Here is a 23,708-nt window from a genome sequence, read left to right as displayed (position 1 = left end):
GGGAGTAAAATGGGAAGAACTGTCCATTTAAAGAGCCAGACCATGTTAGATTACATCCTACTGGTTCTCAAGTGATGGCGCATATGGAATATACTTTCCTTTGTTGATGGGTCCTTTGAAGCTGCCTTACGTTGTAGGACAAATAATTTGCCCACATGACTACAGAGCATAAGCTCGTGGAAGAAAAAGTGGAGTTCCCAAGAAACATCATGTTGAGAGGAAGCTCTCCTGCTCCCCATGGTTCCTTCCACAGGTCAAGAACTGCCACAGACATTTATGTTCAGGTTGGAGAAGAACTGTCAGAGACCCAGAGGTTTAAAGTTAAGGTTAAAAATATTTTGCAACCCAGGTGTGCCTGAATGGTGTGATCAGGAGCTGGACCGGAAAACAAGATGAGGGAATGAAAAAGAAGAAGAGCCAAGTGATAAAGATGAAAAAAAAAAAAAAAAGAGAGAGAGAGAGAAATGGAGGAAAGCCACAATTTAACCAAAACCCTCCATGTTTTAAAATCTGGTAGCGTGAAGATATTGAAACACAAAACAGTTCCTTATTAATGGCTGAGAGCATCCATTTTCACAGTGTGAAATATTTCCTTCGCTATATTTCAAACAATGGGATGTCAGAACTCTCAATTCCGTGTCCTGGGCTTCTTTGGATGTTCCATTCTCTTCTTCAGCCCAACTTTTCTACTCTCCAAAGGGGAGTTCTTCCGGTAAAGCTGCAACACATTTGCCATGTTGCAAAGGGTCAGATAAAATACTGCAAGTGAGTCAGAGCATCTTTCTTATTCCCTGATTCATTCAGTAAATACTCAAGAGCCTTACGTGCGCCCATGCATGCCCAGTGCTCGAGATACAATGGTGAGCAAAACCGATGCGGATTATTGTCTGGGAGGGAAGGCGGACACTCATTAAATTATCACACAAATACATAACAAACTCTCCACTTTAGACACATGATGGAGGAGAGGAGAGGAGCGCTTGGCTAGTATGGAGAGTCAGAGAAGGCTGACCCCAGACTCTACAGTCTGAACCAAGCTCCAAAGGCGTTACATGTGGCCTTGGGGTGGTGAGTTAGTTGGAGAGAACTGCTCTTGCAAGGATCTCAAATCTAGAGGGATTGTAATGCATTTAAGGAACTGAAAAGCCTGTGGCTGGAACAAAGGGGATGAAAGAATAAAACAGCCTCTAGAGTGAGAAGGTGATCACAGAAAAATAACAATTCTACTCCTCTGGAAAATCCAGCACAGAGGGCGTATCTCTTTGGTCCAGACACAGAAAACATCGTGGGTGTAGCCACTATTTGGTGATCATTTCTGGCTCCTCCCTACCCTGGAGAGTAATGACCCAGATATTTTTCAGCCTGATCATGTCCATTTTTCGTTATTCTAGTATTTAAAGCAAAATACTGACTTTTTTCACTGCCAAATCACAAAACAAGAGCCATGTCCTTAAAAGAAAGCCAATCAAAACACACACACACATACACACACACACACACAGATAGTCTCAGATTTTTATCACGGATTTTTCATGTTGAATCTGAATTTAAAATAAATGTAAGGATAGATTGGTTAAAGAAAGATCTGAAAAGGTTTTATCAATAAGGCAATAATAGGGATTTGATATTTTGATGTTAATTTGCACATACCCTACCAAAAAGTTCCAACAAATATATCCTGGTGGCTTTTGTTCTATTCTAAACTCTGTAGATGGCTGTGCTGATACATAATGGCTTCAACACTTGCATTCTAATATCTGGAAGGGCTGTTGCTCTGAAATACTAGCACCTCTCGAGTGTCAAAAGCCATTAAATTTCCTTTTAAAAAATAAAAGGCTATCTTCATCTCAGATGATGTCATTTTGTGTGGGCTTCTGCATTCTCAAGGAGAACAATATGAAATAATCAGGAATATAGTGTACAGACTCCCAAGGTGACCAGTTTTCTGATTTCTCTCCTACAAGTACAAGATTAGGAGGGAGGAAGGAAGCAGGTGGATGGTGAGTAAAAGATTAAAGTTTAATAATAAAGATACAATTATAGAATCAATTTGTGCCTTGAAATCTGTTTCTGGGAACAAAAGCCCAAGCATTCTAAGAAAGCATTCGAAGCTTTTTAAATGGACGAAAACATATGCTTCACTACTTATACATCAAAGAAACATCAAAACTACTGTGAACTATAACTAAAGTATTATTGTTTACTTCATGCATTGTCTCTATACTTTGACAGAAAAGGTCTGCATTCCCAGTTAGGAAGTCTCCAACCATATCTTAACTCTGAAGGAACTTTTCTTGGCCAAGGATTGAACTCTTTGCAAGTTGATCTGTATAGGGAAGAAATCCCAAGTGCTACAGTACTGTATGAAAAGAGCAAACCAGATTTAACTGTTTTTCTTCACTACCACAATAAAAATGAGGAAATAAAGAGCCCAATTATATTAAGAGTATCATTTGGACCAAACCACAGCTTCTAAAATTAAAACCCCAAACCATTTGCATGTTAGAAAATGTAAATTGTAAATGAACACTGTGTCGTATCAGTTTCCTGTTCCAGATGGCTCTCTGTCGGGCTGGCACCAAGTCAAGAGCCTGACGAAGAGGTGCAGGCATATGTCTCGTGTTTAAAATGAAAGGGAAAAAAGGAGAAGGGGGTTTCATTGTATAAACACTTCAGTGAAAATTACCATTCCTTTTGGGACCAATTCAGTCCAGGTGCTAAAGACAGAATAAACAGGCAACACATGAAGGCAGAAGAAGTCAGGCTTCTATGGGAATTACATTCCTGGTTACATTTAAAACTAAATTTCAAAATACAAATCACTATCACCATGGTTGTACACATATGTTCTCCCTCTGGTTTTTAAAATATTAATCTTTTATTCCCACATAATAAGCCAGTATAAGTCAAAGCCTGCAGCCGGTTGTGTCTCTTTTTAATTTTCTTCTGCTGCAACGTTAGGCTGAACTGCTTGTACCTAAATTTTTATGGTTTTTTTGTTTTGTTTTGTTTTGTTTTTTTACCCAAGGTCCTTAAGAACCTCCTTTTGGGCTTACAGGGTCTTCTTTTATATTGTGATTAAAGGTAATTTTACTTTTGAGGGACACTGTTTCCTAAGACTTGGCGCAGGGATTCAGCATCATATTCTCAATAACTTCCTTTCTAATGTTAGTTTTAAAAAACCTTATGTTGACAATATACCTGCACCTTCCTTATTCTAGGCACTGTGACCTTAATAGAGAAAGTGTCAAAAGATTTAAAACAAAATCCGACCTGATACCTTTACTTGTGAAGCATATTTGGAATCTAAATTTCTACTTAGCCATAGATCACCAAACATACATAAAAATACTAACAGTAGTTTTCTCTGGGTGGTGGGTTTATGGGTGATGCTTAAAATTTTTTATTCTGTGTTAAGGTACAAAAGCTCTTTGAAGTATTCTATGAACAAATGATTCCTGTAATCAGAAAAAAAATTCAATTATAGATATTTTTATAGATATTTTAAGAACATTTCACATGAATGGGGTTTTCTGATTCATCCAGATGGCAATTCCTGCCCTTCTAAAGCTTATATTCTAAGAATCACAAGTAATTACACAGTGATGCATGATAGGCATAATTATTGGTACTTGAGTTTTGAGGGGCAATCATATGGTAAAAGCAGCTTTAGTCCTAAGAATGACTTTAGTTGACAGTTGCTCTGATACTAAGACACTAGTGAAAATTTTGGACAATTATTTTTAGGTATACCAATTCTTACTTTCAAAGCCATTATTTAGTTGTCAACGACATATTGACCCAACTACAGGTAAAATATCAAACTCAAGAGATGGAAGACAAGACAGTTGTATTTGTCTAATTATAAAGATGCAAAACTGGATTATTAGTGAATTTCTCAAGATGCATACACTAGTATGTCAGGAATGGATATCAGTATCTCTTCCTTTGTAGAATCACTCCAACACCCCCCACCCCATTCTAAGAGGCAGTGATGGATTGTCAGTCACAGTGCACCATCCATTTCTCGACATCCCTGCCCCTGCCTCCCTCCCTCCTGCTTCTCAACACAGTAATGGCCACATGACTCAGTATGGCCAGAGGAATCTCCATTCCCCTGGCAACATTGGCTGAATGTCAGCTTTGTTTCCCAGACTGATCAGAAAATCTCTGTCCCTGTCTCTCTCCCCCTCTCTCTTTTTTTCCCCTGGGTTGTTATTCTAGAATGACATCAGCCAGGAATGGCTGGGAGGGATGAGAAGTCCACAGAGGCCATTGTAATTTGAAAAAATGGGGCCAATACTTTGAAGGCAGAGAAGCTTAGAAGATGCAGAGTCCTGATCGCAACTCTGCTAAATATAGGTCTATCTCTGGGCTTCATCTGGGAAATATGAAAGGCAAATACTGACTATGAAAAGATATTAGCAAAACATATGACTAAGTGTTAATAACCTTAATAATCCAAATGCTCTAATTTTTAAATCATTAAGAATAAAATGAATAACAGTAGAAAAAAGGAAAAGACTATGAACAGGCAATTCACAAAAGAGTAAATACAAATGGCAAAATATGTTTTCCATCAGTACTCAATAAAGGGAAATTTATATGTGGCTCTACACTGTTCTTCCCATTTGCACTTTTCCTACAATGAGAAAGTCTGACTGGAATTGTGGAAGAAAAACTATAAAGATATTAAAACATAAAATTAAGTTTAAGAATGTTAGCTTGGCATCTGTTGTCATGAATGAGTGGGTAGACACAGAGAGAACTTTTGCCTGGGATAAGGGAGCATCTTTGGAGAGATGTAAACAGCATCTCAGACAACAGAGATGGGCTGCAGGGAGTAGCCAATTCCTATAAAGGGTGAAGTTGAGTCAGTGACTCCACTGCTGCCCCCCTGAGATGATAGTGGTATCCTGAAAAAGACATAATGGTATTGAGGAGAAGGGAAGGGAGTATACGGATTCAGATAAAAATAAAAAGCATATAAAGCTAGAACCATAGAATAGTAGAGAAAAAGAGAACTTAGATTCATCTAATAAGGCTCTCATTGTATGATGAGGATCCTGAGTCCAAAGCAACATAAGTGATTTATTAACCCCTTCACCCATTCCTCCTACCTCCTAACCCCACCTCTGGCAAACATCAATCTCTAGATCTATAAGCTTTCTATGCATGTGTGTTTGTTTATTCAGGCTCCATATATAAGAGAGATCATATGGTATGTCTTTCTCTGTCTTACTTATTGCACTTAGCATAATGTCCATCCACATTGTCACAAATGACAAGATTTCATTCCTTTATAGCTGAATAATATTCCTTTGTGTGTGTGTGTGTATGGATAAAGACATTTGTGTGTGTGTGTGCGCACATACACACAAATGTCTTTATCCTTTCATCTGCCAATGAACACTTAAGTTGCTTCTATAGCCTCACATTTCTGAATAACGCTATAATGAACATATGCCTTTATAATACATATGCCTTTTCAAGTCAGTGTTTTCATTTTCTTTGGGTAAATTCCCAGAAGTGGAATTGTTGGTTCATAGTATAGTTCTATTTTCAATTTTTTGAGGAAACTCCATACTGTTTTCCATAGTGGCTGCCCCATTACATACCCACCAACAATGCATAAAAATTCTCTTATTCCCTCTATTTTTATTTCTTGTCTTTTTTATGATAGCCAATCCCAACAGGTGTGAGATGGTATCTCATTATGGTTTTGATTTGCATTTCCCACATGATAAATGATGCTGAACATTATTTCATGAACCTATTGGCCATCTGCGTGTTTTCTTTGGAAAAACATCTATTCAGATCTTCTGCTCTTTTTTGTCCCATTGAAAAATATTTCATTTTATTTACATTCATTTAATTAACATATAGTGTATCATTAGTTTCAGAGGTAGAGTCCCTTCGTTCCTACCTTCCTTCCTTCTTTTCTTTCACCTAATTGTTCTGGCTAAGACTTCTAATATTATGTTTAATGAAAGTGGTGAAGTGGGCATCCTTGTCTTATCCTTGATCTTAGAAGAAAGCTTTCAGCTTTTCACTATTAAGTATAATGTTAGCTGTAGACTTGTCATATATGGCCTTTATTATGTTGAGTTACATTCCCTCTCCACCCATTTTATGAGAATTTTTATCATAAACGGTAGTTGAATTTTGTCAAATACTTTTTCTCCATCTATTGAGATGATGGTAACAATTTTTATCCTTCATTTTGTTAATGTAGTATATCACTTTGACTCTTTGTGGATGTTGAACCATCCTTGCATTCCTGGAATAAATTCACCTGAAAATGATGTGATCCTTTTAATGTATTGTGAATTCAGTTTGCTAACCTTTTGTTGAGAATTTTTACATCTAAGCTTACTGGGGATATTGGCCTTTAATTTTCTTTTCTTGTGTTGTCCTTGTCTGCTTTTGGTATCAGGGTAATACTTGAAAAATTGGTTTTGAAGAGTTCCTTCCACTTCTATTTTTTTGGAAGAGTTTCAGAAGGATTGGTATTAATTCTAAATGTTTGGTAGAATTCAACAGTGAAGTTGGTCCTAGACTTCTGTTAGGGGAGAGGTTTTTGACTACCGAGTCAATCTCCTTACTAGTAATTGGTCTAGGAATTTTCTATTTCATCATGATTCAGTCTTGATAAATTGTATGTTTCTAGGAATTTATCCATTTCTTCTAGGTTCAGCAATTTTTTGGCTGTAGTATCATAGTAGTGTTTTATAATCCTTTGTATTTCTACAGTATCAGTTGTAACATCTCTATCATTTCTGATTTTATTTGAGTCCTCTTTTTTTTTTTCTTGAGTCTAGGTAAAGTCTTGTCAAATGCTTATCTTTTCAAAGAACAAGTTCCTCTCTAATGTCTTTTTAATCTCTATCTTTAATCTTTGTAATTTCCCTTCTTCTACTAACTTTGGATTTCATTTGTTCTTCTTTTTCCAGTTGAGATGTGAAATTAGGTTGTTTGAGATGTTTCTTACTTCTTGAAGCATATATCATAATTAACATCCCCTGTAGAACTCTTTTTGCTGTATACCATAAATTTTGACATGTTATATTATTTTTATTTGTCTCTCTTTTTTATTTCTACTCTGTTTTTTTTTTTTTTAATTTCTCCCTTGATTTCTTCATTGACTCACTGGTTGTTTGGTAGCAGGTTGTTTAATCTCTATTCATTTGTGTTTTGTTTTTGTTTTTGTTTTTTTAGTTTTCTTCTTGTAATTGATGTCATACATTGTTTCATACCATTGTGATTAGAAAAGATGTTTGGTATGATTTGGTCCTCTTAAATTTATTAAGACTTATTTTGTGGCTTAACTGAAAAGTGTTTCATATGCACTTGAGAAGAATGTGTATTCTGTTGCTTTTGGATGGAATGTTCTGTATATATCTGTTAAGTCCATCTGTTCTAAAGTTTCACTTAATACTGATATTATTTTCTTTTTTAAAAAATATTTTATTTATTTACTTGACAGAGAGAGAGATCAAGAAGGGGGAGCAGCAGGCAGAGGGAAAGGGAGAAGCGGGTTCCCCATGGAGCAGGCAGCCTGACCAAGGGCTCAATCTCAGGATCTTCGATCATGACCTGAGCTGAAGGCAGATGCTTAAGTGGCTGAGCAACCCAAGTGCCCCTGATATTACTGATTTTCTGTCTAGATAATCTGTTGATGTAAGTAGAGTATTAAAATTCTCTACTAGTGTCTTGCTGTCTACTTCTCCCTATTTAGGTCTGTCAATATTTGCTTTAAATATTTAGGTGCATCTATGTCAGGTGCATAAATATTTACAAATGTTATATCCCCTTGTTGGATTGATCTATTTATCATTAGGTAAGTCCATCTTCATGTCTTTAAAGTTTGTTCTAAGTCTATGTTGTTTGGTGTAAATAGAGTAATTCCAACTTTCTTTCAGTTCCCATTTGCATAGAATATCTTTTTCCATCTCTTCATGTCCAGTCTGTGTGTGTCCTTACATCTAAAGTGAATCTCGGGGGGCGCCTGGGTGGCTCAATGGGTTAAAGCCTCTGCCTTCGGCTCAGGTCATGATCCCAGGGTCCTGGGATCGAGCCCCACATCGGGCTCTCTGCTCCACGGGGAGCCTGCTTCCTCCTCTCTCTCTGCCTGCCTCTCTGCCTACTTGTGATCTGTCTGTCAAATAAATAAATAAAATCTTAAAAAAAAAAAAAATATATATATATATATATATATATATATAAAGTGAGTCTCGGGGCACCTTGGTGGCTCAGTGGGTTAAAGCCTCTGCCTTTGGTTCAGGTCATGATCCCGGGGTCCTGGGATAGAGCCCCACATTGGGCTCTGTGCTCTGCAGGGAGCCTGCTTCCTCCTCTCTCTCTCTCTGCCTGCTTCTCTGCTTACTTGTGATCTCTGCCTGTCAAATAAATAAATAAAATCTTAAAAAAAAATAAATAAAGTGAGTCTCTTGGGCGCCTGGGTGGCTCAGTGGGTTAAGCCACTGCCTTCGGCTCAGATCATGATTCCAGGGTACTGGGATCGAGTCCCTCATTGGGCTCTCTGCTCAGTGGGGAGCCTGCTTCCTCCTCTCTCTCTCTGCCTGCCTCTCTGCCTACTTGTGATCTCTCTCTCTCTCTGTCAAATAAATAAATAAATAATTAAAAAAAATAAAGTGAGTCTCTTGCAGGCAGAATATAGATGGGCTATTTTTTTTAAATTCATTCAGCCACTCTATGTCTTTTAATTGGAGAATTTAGTCCATTTACATCTAAAGTACTTATTGATAGGTGTTACTTATTGCCATTTTGTTTAATGTTTGTTGGCTATTTTTGTAGCTCTTCTGTGTTCCTTTCATCTTCTGTTAGTGTCTTCCTTTGTTGTTTGGTGACTTTCTTTTCTTTATTTTTACATCTTAACTTATTTTATTTTTTTTCATGTTCCAAGATTCATTGTTTATGCACCACACCCAGTGCTCCATGCAATATGTGCCTTCCTTAATACCCAATACCAGGCTTACCCATTCCCCCACCTCTCTCACCTCTATAACCCTCGGTTTGTTTCTCAGAATCCACAGTCTCTCATCTTTCACCTCCCCCTCCAATTTGTCCCAATTCACTTTTCCTTTCCTTCTTCTAATGTCCTCCATGTTATTCCTTATGCTCCCCAAGTTAGTGAAGCCATATGATAATTGACTCTCTCTGCTTGACTTATTTCACTCAGCATACTCTCCTCCGTTAGAGGTATGTTTATATTCCTTTCTCATCATCTTTAATGTATTTATTATAGATTTTACTTTGCAGTTACCAAGAGGCTTGCATATAACAACTCATATCTTTAGCAGTCTATTTTAAGTTGATAACAACTTAAGTTCAATCCTATTTAAACATTTTTACTCTTCCCTTTTCCATTTTATGTTTTTAATATCACATCTAACATCTTTTCATCTTGAATATCCCTTAACTTATTTTATCTTGAGTATCTCTTAACTAATCATTATGATCATTATTTTTACTATCATTTATATTTACTGTTTTTGTCTTTCAATCTTCATACTAGCTTTTTGGTGTGAGCATATTTAGGAGTAAAAATTAGCACCCCCCCCCAGATGCACCTTTTTCAGCCATGTCACTCTTTCTCTCCTATTTCATCCATAGCTACATGTTCAAGAAAACTATTCCTGTATTCTATGTACTCCATTTCTTCTTTTCATGATTGAGAAATTTACACCTCATGTACTGTGCAATTATTAAGAATCAGCAACAATTAATCCCCACCTGTAACATTAACAATTGTTACTATTGATATCATGTGCAGACACAAAAATCAGTGATATGAACATTATGTCTTACACATTTGTGCACACATAAATACCAATGCAAGAATATCTGTTCCAGTGTCTTAGTTAAGAATGATTGTTTTATGATGTGACACGGAAAAATTAAGTACTTGAGAAAGTTATTTGCAGTGATCTCTTAATATGTTAACAAAATTGCTTACCTAGTTAGCTACCTTAATAGGCAGGTCTAAGTATCTTTCTACATAGCTTGTGATATATTTTAAATATGAAATAAACATTTTAAACTTCACTTGATATAGCTGTTTTGTAATATGTGCTGTGGTTAACTATTTTAATATGTTGGACAGTAAAACTAAATGTAACAGTTCCAACATTTCTCATGGGAGAGATTTAGGGCAGACATATGTTCTTCATCAGAGTTTCCAGCAGAAATCTTAGAAATCAAGGGGAAAAAAAGACCTTATTATACGAAACTCTATTGCAAACCATAATGGAAAACAACAGTCTTCAAGTTGGTTTTGTTTTGTTTTGTTCTGGCCGTCCTGAAACAAAAAAATCTGAAACATTAGAAATGGAGGTATATTCCTTAATGAAAAGTCCAATATTGGAATGCCACAAGAACCGAAAATCCATAAATCAGAAGCAAGAAATAAGGTAGAATCCTTTCTAAAATAAATTTTACCCTACTTCCTGGACTCCTCCAGCTGAGTTGGTGGATTCCATAATCACGGTTTGGTACACTGTCACCTACTGTAATGAGCTAGAGTTCGCATTCAAGTGTGGGTAACATGAAGGTTGGTAATGAGTTTTTAGGAGCAGTCTTTCAGTTACCACAGCAACAGCCTACTCATTGCCAAGCCAGGAGGGATACTTAAGGTCTAAGGAACAACTTCTCAAGGGAAAGAGTTTTGAAATTTTGAAAACTGTTTTTCAATTGGAATAGTGCCCTCAGGAGTAATAATCTACAGAAATGCAGTCTGAAATCTGATTAATTACTAAGGCAAACCTGTGAGATGAGGAAAGAATGCAGAGGTGATACAGTAAAGAAAGCATAAGGGGAGAACTTCTTATTGGCTCCTCATCTTTCACAATTTTCTGTTTGGAAGTACTTCATATTTTACTAAGAAGACTGACTTTCTATAAGGTTGGGAAAAGTATTTGGCCAACTATAAAAAATGCTTTGTTTGAAAGACATATCTCTACTAACATAATAAAATATCTATGCCTTGTGGTAACACAGATGAAAGTGTTTATAATAAAGTGGCAGATGTGAATAGCAATAATAATTTTATATGGTCTATGTTTACCTGAGCTTTTCAAAAGAGGAAATCTTGCATAAATCATTGCAACAAGATTTTTATTATTGTCTGTAGAATGTGGCTTTGTTTCACTATGGATAAGGGCACAAAAGTGCTTTCCATTTGGGAAGTGGACCTGAAAGTACCATGATGTCCCTTCCACAGCCCAATGAAAGACAAATTCTCAACTGCTCCTTCATTCAGGGTTGATGAAGAGACCCTCCTCTACTAGGTTTCCTCTAGGGGATGCAAGGGAACTAGCTGAAAGCTCACCAGACTGTTTATCTTCCCAGTGTCCTTAAGGACAGTGCTTTCCCAGTGGACCTGCCTTGCTCATTTGTTATACGTGATTGATCTTAAAAAGGGTATTAGACAAGTGAGAAAGGATAGAGGGGGAAAAAAAAAAAGCTTAGGAAACAAGATCCCTTAAAATGAAACTTGAACAAAGTTGAAGATGATTTAAAAAATCATGGTCCATCATGAAGACAAGGTATGCATTTTACCCAAATCAATGTGAAGTTCTGATCATTCCAGTTAGAGGAACAGGGATCCTGCCATTATTTTATACAAAAGTACTAGATTTTACATGGCAAAGGAGGCACAGCTATATATCTAGAGAGAAAAATACTATCTTCACAAGAGAGTAAACTTAAATGACTTACTCAAGATGGTGTATCTACTAAGATCTAGAGTCAGAACTTAAACCCAATCACACAACTCTTAATCCTGTGCTGAGAAGCTTTATATTCCACGACCACTGCCCCTAGGGGTTTTGTGCTTCAAGAGCTTGGCATAATGCCAGGTATGTAGACATATTCAACAGATATTGATAGGTTGAGAATATTTGTGATATAAGTCCAGTGATACTAGCACACAATAGCACATTACTTCAGTATATACTGTAAAAGAAACTTCAGTATTATAACTGTGGATTAAAGTACCTTGGGCATTGCTCCACCTCATAGTATATTATCTTCCCTTACAACATTCCCTACCAGGGAAACCTAAAATGATAACTGCAGCAAGTACAAGTTTTTTTGTTTTTTGTTTTTTGTTTTTTTACTCACTGTCCATTTCACCTTCTTTCTTCTAACAGAACTGACTTTGGTCATGACAAACAGATGCCCAGTTAAAAATACTCTAGGAGCCAGAGATGTTCATGAAACCCAGTTCTAGCCAATGATACAAGAAGGACAGGAGAAATGTTATTGTATTCCTTAATATGAAAAAGGACAGCCTCTGTTAATACATGCCTCTTACCTTCAACCATTTTCTTTTATTGTTGATGCAAGGACAAAATAAATCAAGGAGGGGTGACCATCTCATGACCATGATGACAGACCCAGAAAGAAAGCGAAGGAAGGAAGGAAGGAGTCAGGAAGAACATGAGTTCTGCTGCCTGTCCCTGAACTTCCTGCTGAGAAAAAAATAAATCCCTATTTGCTAAGCTAATCTGGTAAATTTCCCACTACATATATTTAGGTGTAATCCTTACACAATTGTACAATAAGTGATAATCCCAAGTATTCAACAGGAAGAAGAATAACAGTGTAATAAATAGAAGTACAGTTTCCATGGTATTATTATGCCTCTATCTTAAGCCATCGATTTTTTTTTCCTAGCTGGTTTGAATCACTCATTCCCTCGCTTTCCACTAAACTCAGTAGATCTAGCCCCCATTGATCTTTCCTTTAAAGATACTATAAAAATCCAAGGACATAAATCAATAAGCAACACAAAAATTGCTTACCAAAAGGAAATTGTACCAAAATAGTTTTGGGTATCAAAAACAATATGCAAGGTTTTTTTTCCCCCTTTTTCTCTGGTTCCAGAACCTTCTGACCAACATATCCTTCACGTACTGATTTGGTCCTAATAGGTTAAATGTGTGCCCAGCTGTTTCTCTTCAGCTCACAGGTTAGGTAGGTAGGGCTTGGAGTGGTCAAAGCCCCAGGGCTGGTTGCTTCTGACCAAAAACTTCTGTCCATTTACCTGAGTATACTATGCAAGCATACTCTTTGTATGTGACATACACAATGTGACATACACATTGTGCATGTCACAATGTGATTAAGGTTGGGAAGTACTGCCCTACATAACTGCTAGCTTTCAAAATAACAACACTCATGGGAGAAGATTACTTGTTTTGGTTGTTTTTTTTTTAGATTTTTTTGGTTTATTTATTTGACACAGAGAGATCACAAATAGGCAAAGAGAGGCAGGCAGAAGGAGAAAGGGGAAGCAGGCTCCCCGCTGAGCAGAGAGCCTGATATAGGGCTCAATCCCAGGACCCTGAGATCACGACCTGAGCTGAAAGCAGAGGCTTAAACCACTGAACCACCCAGGCGCCCCAGAAGATTACTTATTTACATTGTATATGGATTGGAAATGAGTGCGCACATATTACATCATTTTATTTTTAGTAAAATCATTGAGCAGTCAATATGGCACTTACGTCTGCTATCAAGGTTCGAAGATGGATGATAGGCTAACACACACTGCTCGGAAATGACAGAGCCAGGACTTTTGAATTAAGGATTTTTACATCTAAGCTCTATCCTTTATCTGATACACCTCCCTGTGTGATGATGTTCCAAGTTTACACAGATCTTTAAAGTTAGAATTTTGACTTCATTCTCTGAAGAAAGTTCAAACGGTTTTCCTTTGTTTGCTCGTGTGAAAGCTAGGCAAACACTAACATATACAGAAACCGATCATCTCTTTGAACTAACAAGATTGAGAAAGCACAGTAAATGACATTTTTAAGCTGTACCAATTTTCTTTTTACAACTCCCATCCCTGACACCCAGGGAGCCAGCCCTTGTTATTTTGTGTGAATAGAAAAGGGAGTTATTGCCCACCGTTCTCCCTAAAAGTAGCCATCAAAAGGGAAAAAGTATGCTGCCACTGACCATGCTTAAGTTTTGGTATGTTTTGCCCATTACAATTTCTCATTGTGCTTTCCATAAAAGTGAAGAAGAACAGGGAGAAATGAAAGAAATGGACAAAAGTAAACTACATATTTAACATATAAAAAGAAAATATGAATTTAAACACAGGGCAATTATTGTCAAGAGATATTATTGAAATAAGAAGAATTTTAGTTTGCCATTCCTGTTTTAAAAAGCTAGATAACCAACAGATTTCAATGATTAGAAATATTATTTTAATTTCTTAATAGCAATGCAGAAACAGAATACATGCACGAAAATAGGAAGGCATGGGGAAACACCTATAAGTAGCTATTTACAGACAGAGTAAAAAGAACAGGTGGTACCAACAGTATTAACCAAATGTTAATTCACTGTCTGTGAAATAAGAACATGATTGGAACTGATTTTTTTTTTTTTTTTGGTCAGAGAGAGAGCGAGCGAGAGCAAGCACAGGCAGACAGAGTGGAAGGCAGAGTCAGAGGGAGAAGCAGGCTCCCCGCAGAGCAAGGAGCCCGATGTGGGACTCGATCCCAGGATGCTGGGATCATGACCTGAGCCGAAGGCAGCTGCTTAACCAACTGAGCCACCCAGGTGTCCCATAAGAACATGATTGAACGGCTGAGCAAGCATATCATAAAACAGTAAGCATAGCAAGCGTTGGTTACAAAATATAATAAATGCAATGGTGATGAAAATGAGTTGGTAGCAGGTTTAGAATCTCTTGTTTAAAGACCTGGGCTCCAGACCCAGAACACCTGGGTCTAAATTCTGATCCTTTCACTTTTGGGTGATGATCACATGCTTGAGTTTTCAGTAGGAAAAAAAGTATTGTTTTTTGATTCTATTAAGATTAATAAAATCGTAATAGAAAAAGTGGAGGTTTACTGATTAATTGCTTGCTTTCAATAATAGTTTGAAACCAAATTTCATCAGCCCCAAATTGTGCGCACGCCATAAAAGAAATTCTGCCACCCAGTAACAAGTCAGCCAAGACTAGAAACTGGAATAACGTAAACCCAACACTGTGCCCAAGTTTGCGGTAAAGCCAGGTTAATTTAGTTCACGATTGGCCAAGCATTTGGAAGGCAATTTGGAAGGCGATTCAATTCTTTCAGTATATAATGGAATAGCCCACCTTGTTCTACAAGATTGAGTCACTGCCACCCCAAAACCATCCTAGTGCTTTTTGTCCTGAGATATAAACAGTTATCTCTGCAGCTAATCGTAAACACAAACCGTACTTCTCAGAACATTTGACTTTCCAATGTACTTAGTAGGGGTATGTCTGTGGCCAAGTAAAAGCCTATCTTTGGAAATAAAGTCCTTTCAATGTCCATAGAAGGGGAGCAACACATAGGTATTCCACTCTTACACCACATTTAAGTAGCGCCTCTTACCCACCCTATTTAAACTGTGCATCCAAAGTTAATGTAGGTAGGAATGTATACTTCATATTACAAAATAAGATGTCTCTAAAAATTTTAAATATACTAACATTTCTACAAATCCTTATTTTTATGCTTCATTTGCTAAACTTACTAATTTCCTTACATCAACATGAATGTACAGAAGTGTTTTTAAATATGAAATCACATTTAAAAGGAAGAGAATGCAATATCCTAAGCAATCATAAATAGAGAAAGTAATAAAGAGTGAAATGCCTGGTCAATAAACACCTTGAGCGAGTATTAAATGAATACTCTCTCAGCATGACTTCAATTCCCAAAATAATACAGTAACACACTAACGTTACAGAAAAGCCATCCAAAGAACCTGAGCTAAAACAAACCATCTTTGTTGTCTGTTTCTGAAATTATGCATTTTAAGAATAACTTCCAATTAAATTCTCCTGGCATTCAAATTGACTTTGAAACAAATTACTGTTTGGAGTGCTGCATAAACTGTATTAAACCTTTCTAAGTCAATATTCATTTATAGTGAAACAAACACACGTAGTCACACACAGAGCTGTAACTTCATGAAATGCGAGCAAATTCCACAAGTTTTCCTTAAGTAGATTTTAAGTTGGCAAAGAGGGTCAATGCTCAGCAAGGAAATATTTCTTTTTTGTGGAAACTTCCTTCGGTTTCCACCTTGTCAGGGTTTCATTTTCCATAATCAAACATAGGAAAGGTCAGCCGTGGGCATGAAGGCCAGCACCATGCATGGGCCACTGCAGAGGACAGGACACAGCCTCTTTCAGAATGGTCCCCTCAGTGAGGCGCGACAGGTGACAGGAGGAGGAGTTGGGAAGTACATAATGTGCCTCAGTGGGGTCTTCCTGACTGGAGAGGTCTGCATATACTCCCACACACACGTTCATGAATGAATGGAAATAGGTATGTTTTTAGACTATTTCAGTTTTGTGTGTAAGCTTTAACAATTTCCACTCTTAAACCGACGCAGGCTCCATCCATCCTAATGGAAACAGACTTCATACAATACAGAAATCATACTGAGTTTGATTAAAAAAAATAACCCCACAAATGAGTGTCTCTATGAGTTATATAACAGTTATTACTAAAAGTAAAAATGGCAATATTAAGTCAAGCAGAGAGAGTCAATTATCATATGGTTTCACTTATTTGTGGAACATAACAAATAACATGGAGGACAAGGGGAGATGGAGAGGAGAAGGGAGTTGGCGGAAATTGGAAGGGGAGGTGAACCATGAGAGACTATGGACTCTGAAAAACAATCTGAGGGGTTTGAAGGGGCGGGGGGTGGGAGATCGGGGTACCAGGTGGTGGGTATTAGAGAGGGCACAGATTTCATGGAGCACTGGGTGTGGTGCAAAAATAATGAATACTGTTATGCTGAAAATAAATAAAAAATAAATTAAAAAAAAGAGATAATACATCGAACTAGAAAAAAAAGTAAAAATGGCTACAGTGTATGATATTTAACTATATATTTTTCCCGATTCAGCACAGCCTCCTTTACTGGGATATCTGGATATTATCTGGGATACTACCAATTAATGCAGATTCAAAATGAAATATGAGAAGTAAAAAGTATGAAAGTACTTCTGAAAATTGCAATTTTCGATTGTATGACATTGCACAACATCTTAGGGAAACAGGTGTGTGTGTGTGTGTGTGTGTGTGTGTGTTAAGTTTGAAATGACAATCTCCAAGAAAATATGTCAACAGAAACCCTTTGAATAGGTTGCACGTTTTATTTTTTTCTTAAAGATACTGCACCCTGTGAAAAATCTTGCTATTTTAACTAGGCTCTAAAAATAGGAGCTGTGACAGGCAATTAGAAAGACAATTTCACCACAACTGGAAAAAAAAATACTGCAGTGAAAACCTCTAATCTTAAGGACTGGCTAGCATTCACCAGGCCTCATAAAATTCCAAACAACTCCAATGAGGATGGGTTCATCCTCTTCCTAAAATGCCTTTATTTTTAAATGCTTTTCTGTATCAGTGATGTTTATGTCCTGTATTTTTTATTAAACACTCACCTGTGATTTTTTGTAGCAGAGGTGACAATTCAGACTCCTCACAGAAGACCTGAGCCAGTGCTTTCTTCACATTTTCCTCAGCTTCCCCCAGGTCTTTGTCCACTGTGAACTCTCCACTGACGGAATAAATATATATCAGGAGCACCAACAGCTCTTCTGGGCTGTAGTCGTCATTGGTCCTCTGGTCCAAAGGTTTAATCATGGGCAGCAGCTGATTTAACACAACAGACATTGTTGACTCCCCGATGCTCTGGAATAAAAGGTGGGAAGATGAAAATACGTCATTCTTATACAAAGATGTAATTAGTACCCAGTATCAGTCCAAAGATGGCTTGCAAACAGCTTTGTGATGTTCACTGACTAGATTGCTTTTTATTTGTCTACTTATTTGCTTTTTATTTGTCTGCTTATTTGCTTTTTATTTGTCTGTTTCTTGTCCTGTAGAGGATGCTCCAAGAAATTTGGCATCAGATTGATTAGTATGATGTAGCTTAACACAGCTAGGGAAGTTACAGGCCCTTTTATGTTATCTTAACATACTGGTTATACAAGGAAGAATCCACCAGTTTTAAAAGTGTTAAGTACTTTAGGTACCAAAAATTTTACAATTCAAAATAAAAAATGTATTTTTAAAGCAAATATGATTAAAAATAAAAATATATCCAAACAAATGCTGACATTCTTTCAGAGGAATTAACCTTGAATTTTACAGTATTTTTTAAAATATTCTCTATATTGGCAAATATTAGTTGTTTTTATTCCAAAATCAAAGTTTATTTTTGTTTTCATTTTTTTCTTATTTTAATTCCAATAAAGTTAGCACACAGGGTTATATTAGTTTCAGGAGTACAATATAGTGATTCAACAATTCTATACATTACTCGGTGCTCCTGGGAAAGGTACTCTTCCCTCGTGGGAAATGTACTCTTAATTCTCTTCACCTATTTCACCCATCACCCGACACATCTCCCTTCTGGTAACCATCTGTTCTCTATAGTAAAGTGTCTGTTTTTTGTTTTGTCTCTTTTCTTTCTTTGTTCATTTGTTTTGTTTCTTAAATTCCACATATGAGTAAAATCATGTGGCATTTTGTCTTTCTCTGACTGAATTATTTCACTTAGGATTATACTCTCTAGGTCCAACCATGTTGTTTCAAATGGCAAGATTTGATTCTTTTTTATGGCTGAGTAATACTCCCTTGTATATACATACTACTTCTTTACTCATTATTTATTAATGGACACTTGGGCTGTTTCCATAATTTAACTATTGTAAATAATGCTGCAATAAACATAAGCATGCATATATCCTTTCAATTAGTGTTTCTGCATTCTTTGGGTAAATATCCAGGGGTGCAATTACCGAATCATAGGATTTTTAATTTTATTTTATTTTTAACAATTTTATTTATTTATTTGACACACACACACACACACAGAGCACAAGCAGGAGGAGCATCAGAGAGAGAGGGAAAAACAGTGTCTCCACTGAGCAGGGAGACCAATGTGGGACTCAATCCCAGGACCCTGAGATTGTGACCTGAACTGAAGGCAGTTGCTTAACTGATGAGGCACCCAGGCACCCCAAGAATCATAGGATTTTTTTTTTATAACAATCAACAGTCATTTCCTGCTAAACCTGGTGAGTAGAATAAGGGATCAAACTGGGCAATGTCACTTAGGGTTCAAGATATCTTTGGGTGAGTCTGAAGGTAATTCACTTTAAAACAAAACATTTTTTTTTCCTTTTAGCTCTTCCGCTAATTTCATCAGTGATATTTAGCAGAGAATTTCAAAATTCCTTGCACGTAATAACAGCATTGCATTTCTGGAGTAACCATATAGCTTCTAAGTAACTATACTATATCTCGTAAAAATTCTGAGATTTTTTGTGAATAGATAAATCCCTATTTTAAATAATGTGCTTTATTTCACTTATAAAATAATCTTACAAAATAAAACTCAACCATTTGTATTTATATTAAAATCAGTGGCCAAATGATCACAACTTGCAATGTCCATGTCATTCATTCAGAAGGGTTTGTTGAGTATCTACTATGTTCCAGGTATTATTCTGGGTTGAGGTATACAGCAGTGAACAAAACACATCCCTTGCTGTCATAGAGTTTACATTCCTCTTGGGCAAAACAGACAATTAAAAAGCTAAATAAGTAAAATATACAGAATACCAGATGGTGGTATGGGTGATGGAGAAGAATAACGCAAGAAAGAAGGAAGATGGGATTTTAGTGTATGTGTATGCTTATGTATATGAAAATACACTATTTTAAAGAGGAAAGGCCAGGTTAAGAAGGGAGCACTGGAATTTTAAAAATGGCCTATAGAAATGCTCTCTTTGAATGAAGTTGATGGCAAGCAGCTGGATGTGATTCTGTATTGAGATGACCACCCCAAAACGAACTTTTCTAGTCAAGTCAGTTCCACACCTGGAAAAATTTGGACATACCATCTCAAGGTTAAGGTTCATTATTATTTTATTTGGTACACGAAAAACAGCTGTTACCATTTATTTCCACTAAAAATCTTGGATGTTCACAATGCACCAAACAAAAACAAAATGGTAAGTCTCTGGAATGAATAGATACAGATGGAAAAGAACAGGAAGATGTTACTGTTCCATGGTGACAAGACACAATTAACCCAGTGTAAACACACCCACTTCTCAAAGGAAATGGTTGAAACCTTTGAAGGCATCCTAGATCTTTCCTACAGCCTCAGGAGCTTCTGGAGACAAACATTCACATAATTTCTGCTTTACAAGCTGCCAAGAGCAATTTAAAATAAAGGAGCTGTGTGGCCAGCCCGTTAGAAGTGACACTGTGGGCGCCACAGCTTTCATTTTTCCTTTTTACCCTATCACCAACATTTTGGATAACATTAAGCAGACTCCTTCATTGCTTCATTATATCCCATTTCTGAAAAGCAGGTATATGCTTCAAGTATCTATCCTATCAGAGCCTTAGGATTCTGTTCCCAGAGCAAAAGGATTTTTTTTTAAAAGGTAGTTATACAAAGTAAAACAAGGTAGAATAATCATCATAATCACTTGAAAAGATTCAACCACTAACATCTGGCCATGAGAGCATCATTTTCAAGTCGTTGATCTAAGATCTATTGCTGGAGAACAAACTCCCTCAGTAACACTCTAGCAGACTTCTGTTAGCTAGGTAATGCCTGTGCACATCAATTTATGAAATTACTTTCTAATCTGCTTAAAATATTCCCAAAAGCTAATTATAGAGCTGAATACAAAGCAAAGAATACTGATCAGTCTTAAAGACACATGAGATATGGTGGAAATAAAGACTCCATTTCAAATACCCAGATTCCAAACCTGACTATATCAGTAAGAAGCTCCTTAACCTTGTAGGATATCAATAAATTCTCAGGATCTCTTTATCTCTAAAATGGCATGATCCAACTACAAAATGGCTCAGTTCTTCAGCCATATTTATGCGAACATCTGTTTTCACTTTCTTCTCCTTTTTTTTTTTAAACATTATATTGGTGATATCAAGCAGTGAATCACATTTCATTGTTGGCTACACAGAAAAATATAAATGCTCAAAAGACAAGCTTTACTGAAGAACCAAATGTAGACACAGAAATATCATAGATACATGTGTGACATAGACTGATACACATACATCTATTTCCCAGTTCTGCCACCGAGAAAATCAATAAGTAATGACACCCTGCTATCAGCGAGCACACCAAGTGGTCAGATTGTGGTTTCTAATGTCATTCTCAAATAACAGGAATCAGGGATCCCTGGAAAAATGGCTGATTCGAGGGATGCACAGTGAAAATACAAGAAGAACTTGGAAGATCTTGCTGTGCCTGAAAGTAAGGAAGTCCTTAAAAAACAAAGGGATGGGGCATGTCAAAAGGACATGGGAGACAACTGGAAAGCCTCCCAGTGGCCAAAGCTGAAGCAATTTGTGTAAGAAAATAAAGTAGCAATGGATTATAACCCCGAGTACAAAAAAATATGCTTTGTTCCATACTGATCTAAATAAGTGATTGCATAAATAATAATAGATAGATAGATAGATAAATGGAAGAGAAGAGATACATGTTCCTTACAGAATTCCAAATTAACTTATGTAGTTACCGCCCCCTCCAGGAGGTAATCCCCCCACCTCTTGAGTGTGGGCTGCACGTAATGACTTGCTTCTAAAAAACTGTGTCTAGAAGGAGGAGGGAGGAGAATTGTACCTTAGAAGATGAAGGTTAGCATCACCAGTGATAAGGTAGATGATATCATGTGTCCCTAATATAATGTGATGGGAATGGCACTTTGCGTTTGCGGTATTTTTCTCCCAAACCCATAATCACACAACAAAAGAAGGGCACATGCTGTGATGAGCACTGGGGGTTATACGCGACTAATGAATCATGGAACACTACCTCAAAAACTAACGATGTACTATATGCAGTGGCTAACTGAGTGTAATAAAGTTTTAATAATAAATTTTTGTAATATTTATTACAAAATAATAAAATTTTGTAATAAAACAAACAACAGATAAATCCTAATTAAGGAACATTCTATAAAACGGCTAACTAGTACTCCTCAAAACTGTCAAGTCATGAAAAATGGGGAAAGACTGAAAAACTATCACACACCAGATGAGACTAATGACAAAACATGATAGGATCCTGGATGATATCTTGGAACAGAGAAAGAACAAGGGGGTGGGGGGGCGGAGAGGGGGAGACTAGTGAAATCAGAATAAAGTCCGGAGTTTATAGTCAATAGAAATGTACCAATATTGGCTTCTTAGCTTTGACAAATATACTACAGTACTGTAAGATTTTCACGATAAGGTGAGAGATATACAGAACTCTCTGTACTATCTTGACAACTTTTCTACATATCTAAAAATAATCTAAAATGAAACATTTCTTGGCAAGAGGAGAGGAGCGGCAGGGAAGAGAGAGAAAGGGAAGTTGAGGGAAGGGAAGATAATAAGAGACAAATTCAGGTACTTTTGGATCTCCAGACTCAAAATTCTGTCAGACTGAAAATTCCAGGAAAGACAATTTCAGCTGAGTATAAGAGTTCCTCAAAAAGAGGAACCAAAGTAAGGGACTGGCTTGGGAAGCAATGAACCTCCCATCAGTGGCAAAGGGAGGTAGGGAGACTGTCTGGCACAGACGAACGAGAGGGAATCCTACACACGTTGGCTTAGAAGGCCAATTAGATCCTCCTAGTACTATTCGTAAAAGTATGACTCCAGTTTGGAGGTACATCCATTTCCGATACTCTCTGCTCTAAGAACGAACTCTCAACAAGAAGAAGGAAGAGGAAAAAAAAAAAAAAAGAAGAAGAAAAGAAGAAGAAGGAAGAGATCGGTGAGACCCTAGATTAAAACCTTTTTAAAGCTGAAAGAAAGAACTCAGGAGGAATAATAATGAGGTTATTGGAGTAAAATTATATGCCTGGGAACTGGCTGTAGCACTTAGGAGCTGTGTGACCTTGGGCAACTTAAATTAACTTCTCTGAGTCTCAGTTTCCTCACCTGCAAAATGGACAAAATCCCACAAATGTCTAAATATTAAGCAGCCTCTCAGGCACCCATTTTCATACTGGGATGATTAGTTAAACTACTTTGTGGTTTAAAATACAGTAATCCCCACCATGGGGCAGTCTTTGTAAGGACCCAAACATAAAAGGACACCCTCTTTTCTGAGGGTTGATTTTGACCTTACATTTGAGGCCGGAGAGCAACAGTTTTCACTCTGTAATGTTGTTCTCAGGATCTAATAACAGAAATAAATCACAGAGCGTGGTCCTGGTGCATAGCCTCTGATCGATGCAAATGCCTATCACTGATATGGTCTACAGCCCCAAGGACCACCAGCCTGCCCAGTAGGGGAGATGAAGATGACTGGCAGGGAATGAGAAACCTTCTAGAAATAAGAAGTTCATGGTCTCAAAGGAGGGAGGGGCAGCCTGCCAGGACTGGATGTGACACCACATCTGGGAACTTCACTGCAAAGTGAGTCAAAGGTTAAAGGCAATATAAACATTATTAAACACTGCCATTAAGAAAGCGCACGCAGAGCAAACCACAGCCGAGGCAAAAAAAAAAAAAAAAAAAGGGGGCTTCTTTATAAAGTACCAGGGATTAAGTTTCTCATTAATTTTGATACAAATGCGCCAACTGGTAGGAGGTGGAAGACCAGAACTGCATCTAGAGTGA

General features: G+C 37.1%; 1 protein-coding gene across 1 annotated transcript in view; it reads right to left on the bottom strand.

The window, feature by feature from the left end:
• Positions 1-23,708, bottom strand: part of SCFD2 (sec1 family domain containing 2) — a 441,403-nt gene that overhangs the window by 218,260 nt on the left and 199,435 nt on the right. Inside the window, exon 5 of the mRNA XM_059161521.1 lies at positions 17,480-17,729. Coding sequence (XP_059017504.1) covers positions 17,480-17,729 — 250 coding nt within the window. The remainder of the gene's footprint in view (positions 1-17,479; positions 17,730-23,708) is intronic.

Source organism: Mustela lutreola, chromosome 1, assembly GCF_030435805.1.
Source record: "Mustela lutreola isolate mMusLut2 chromosome 1, mMusLut2.pri, whole genome shotgun sequence".
In the NCBI taxonomy this organism is placed as follows: Eukaryota; Metazoa; Chordata; class Mammalia; order Carnivora; family Mustelidae; genus Mustela; species Mustela lutreola.
Note: the sequence above shows the minus strand (reverse complement) of the source record. Positions and strands in the feature narration are given on the sequence as shown.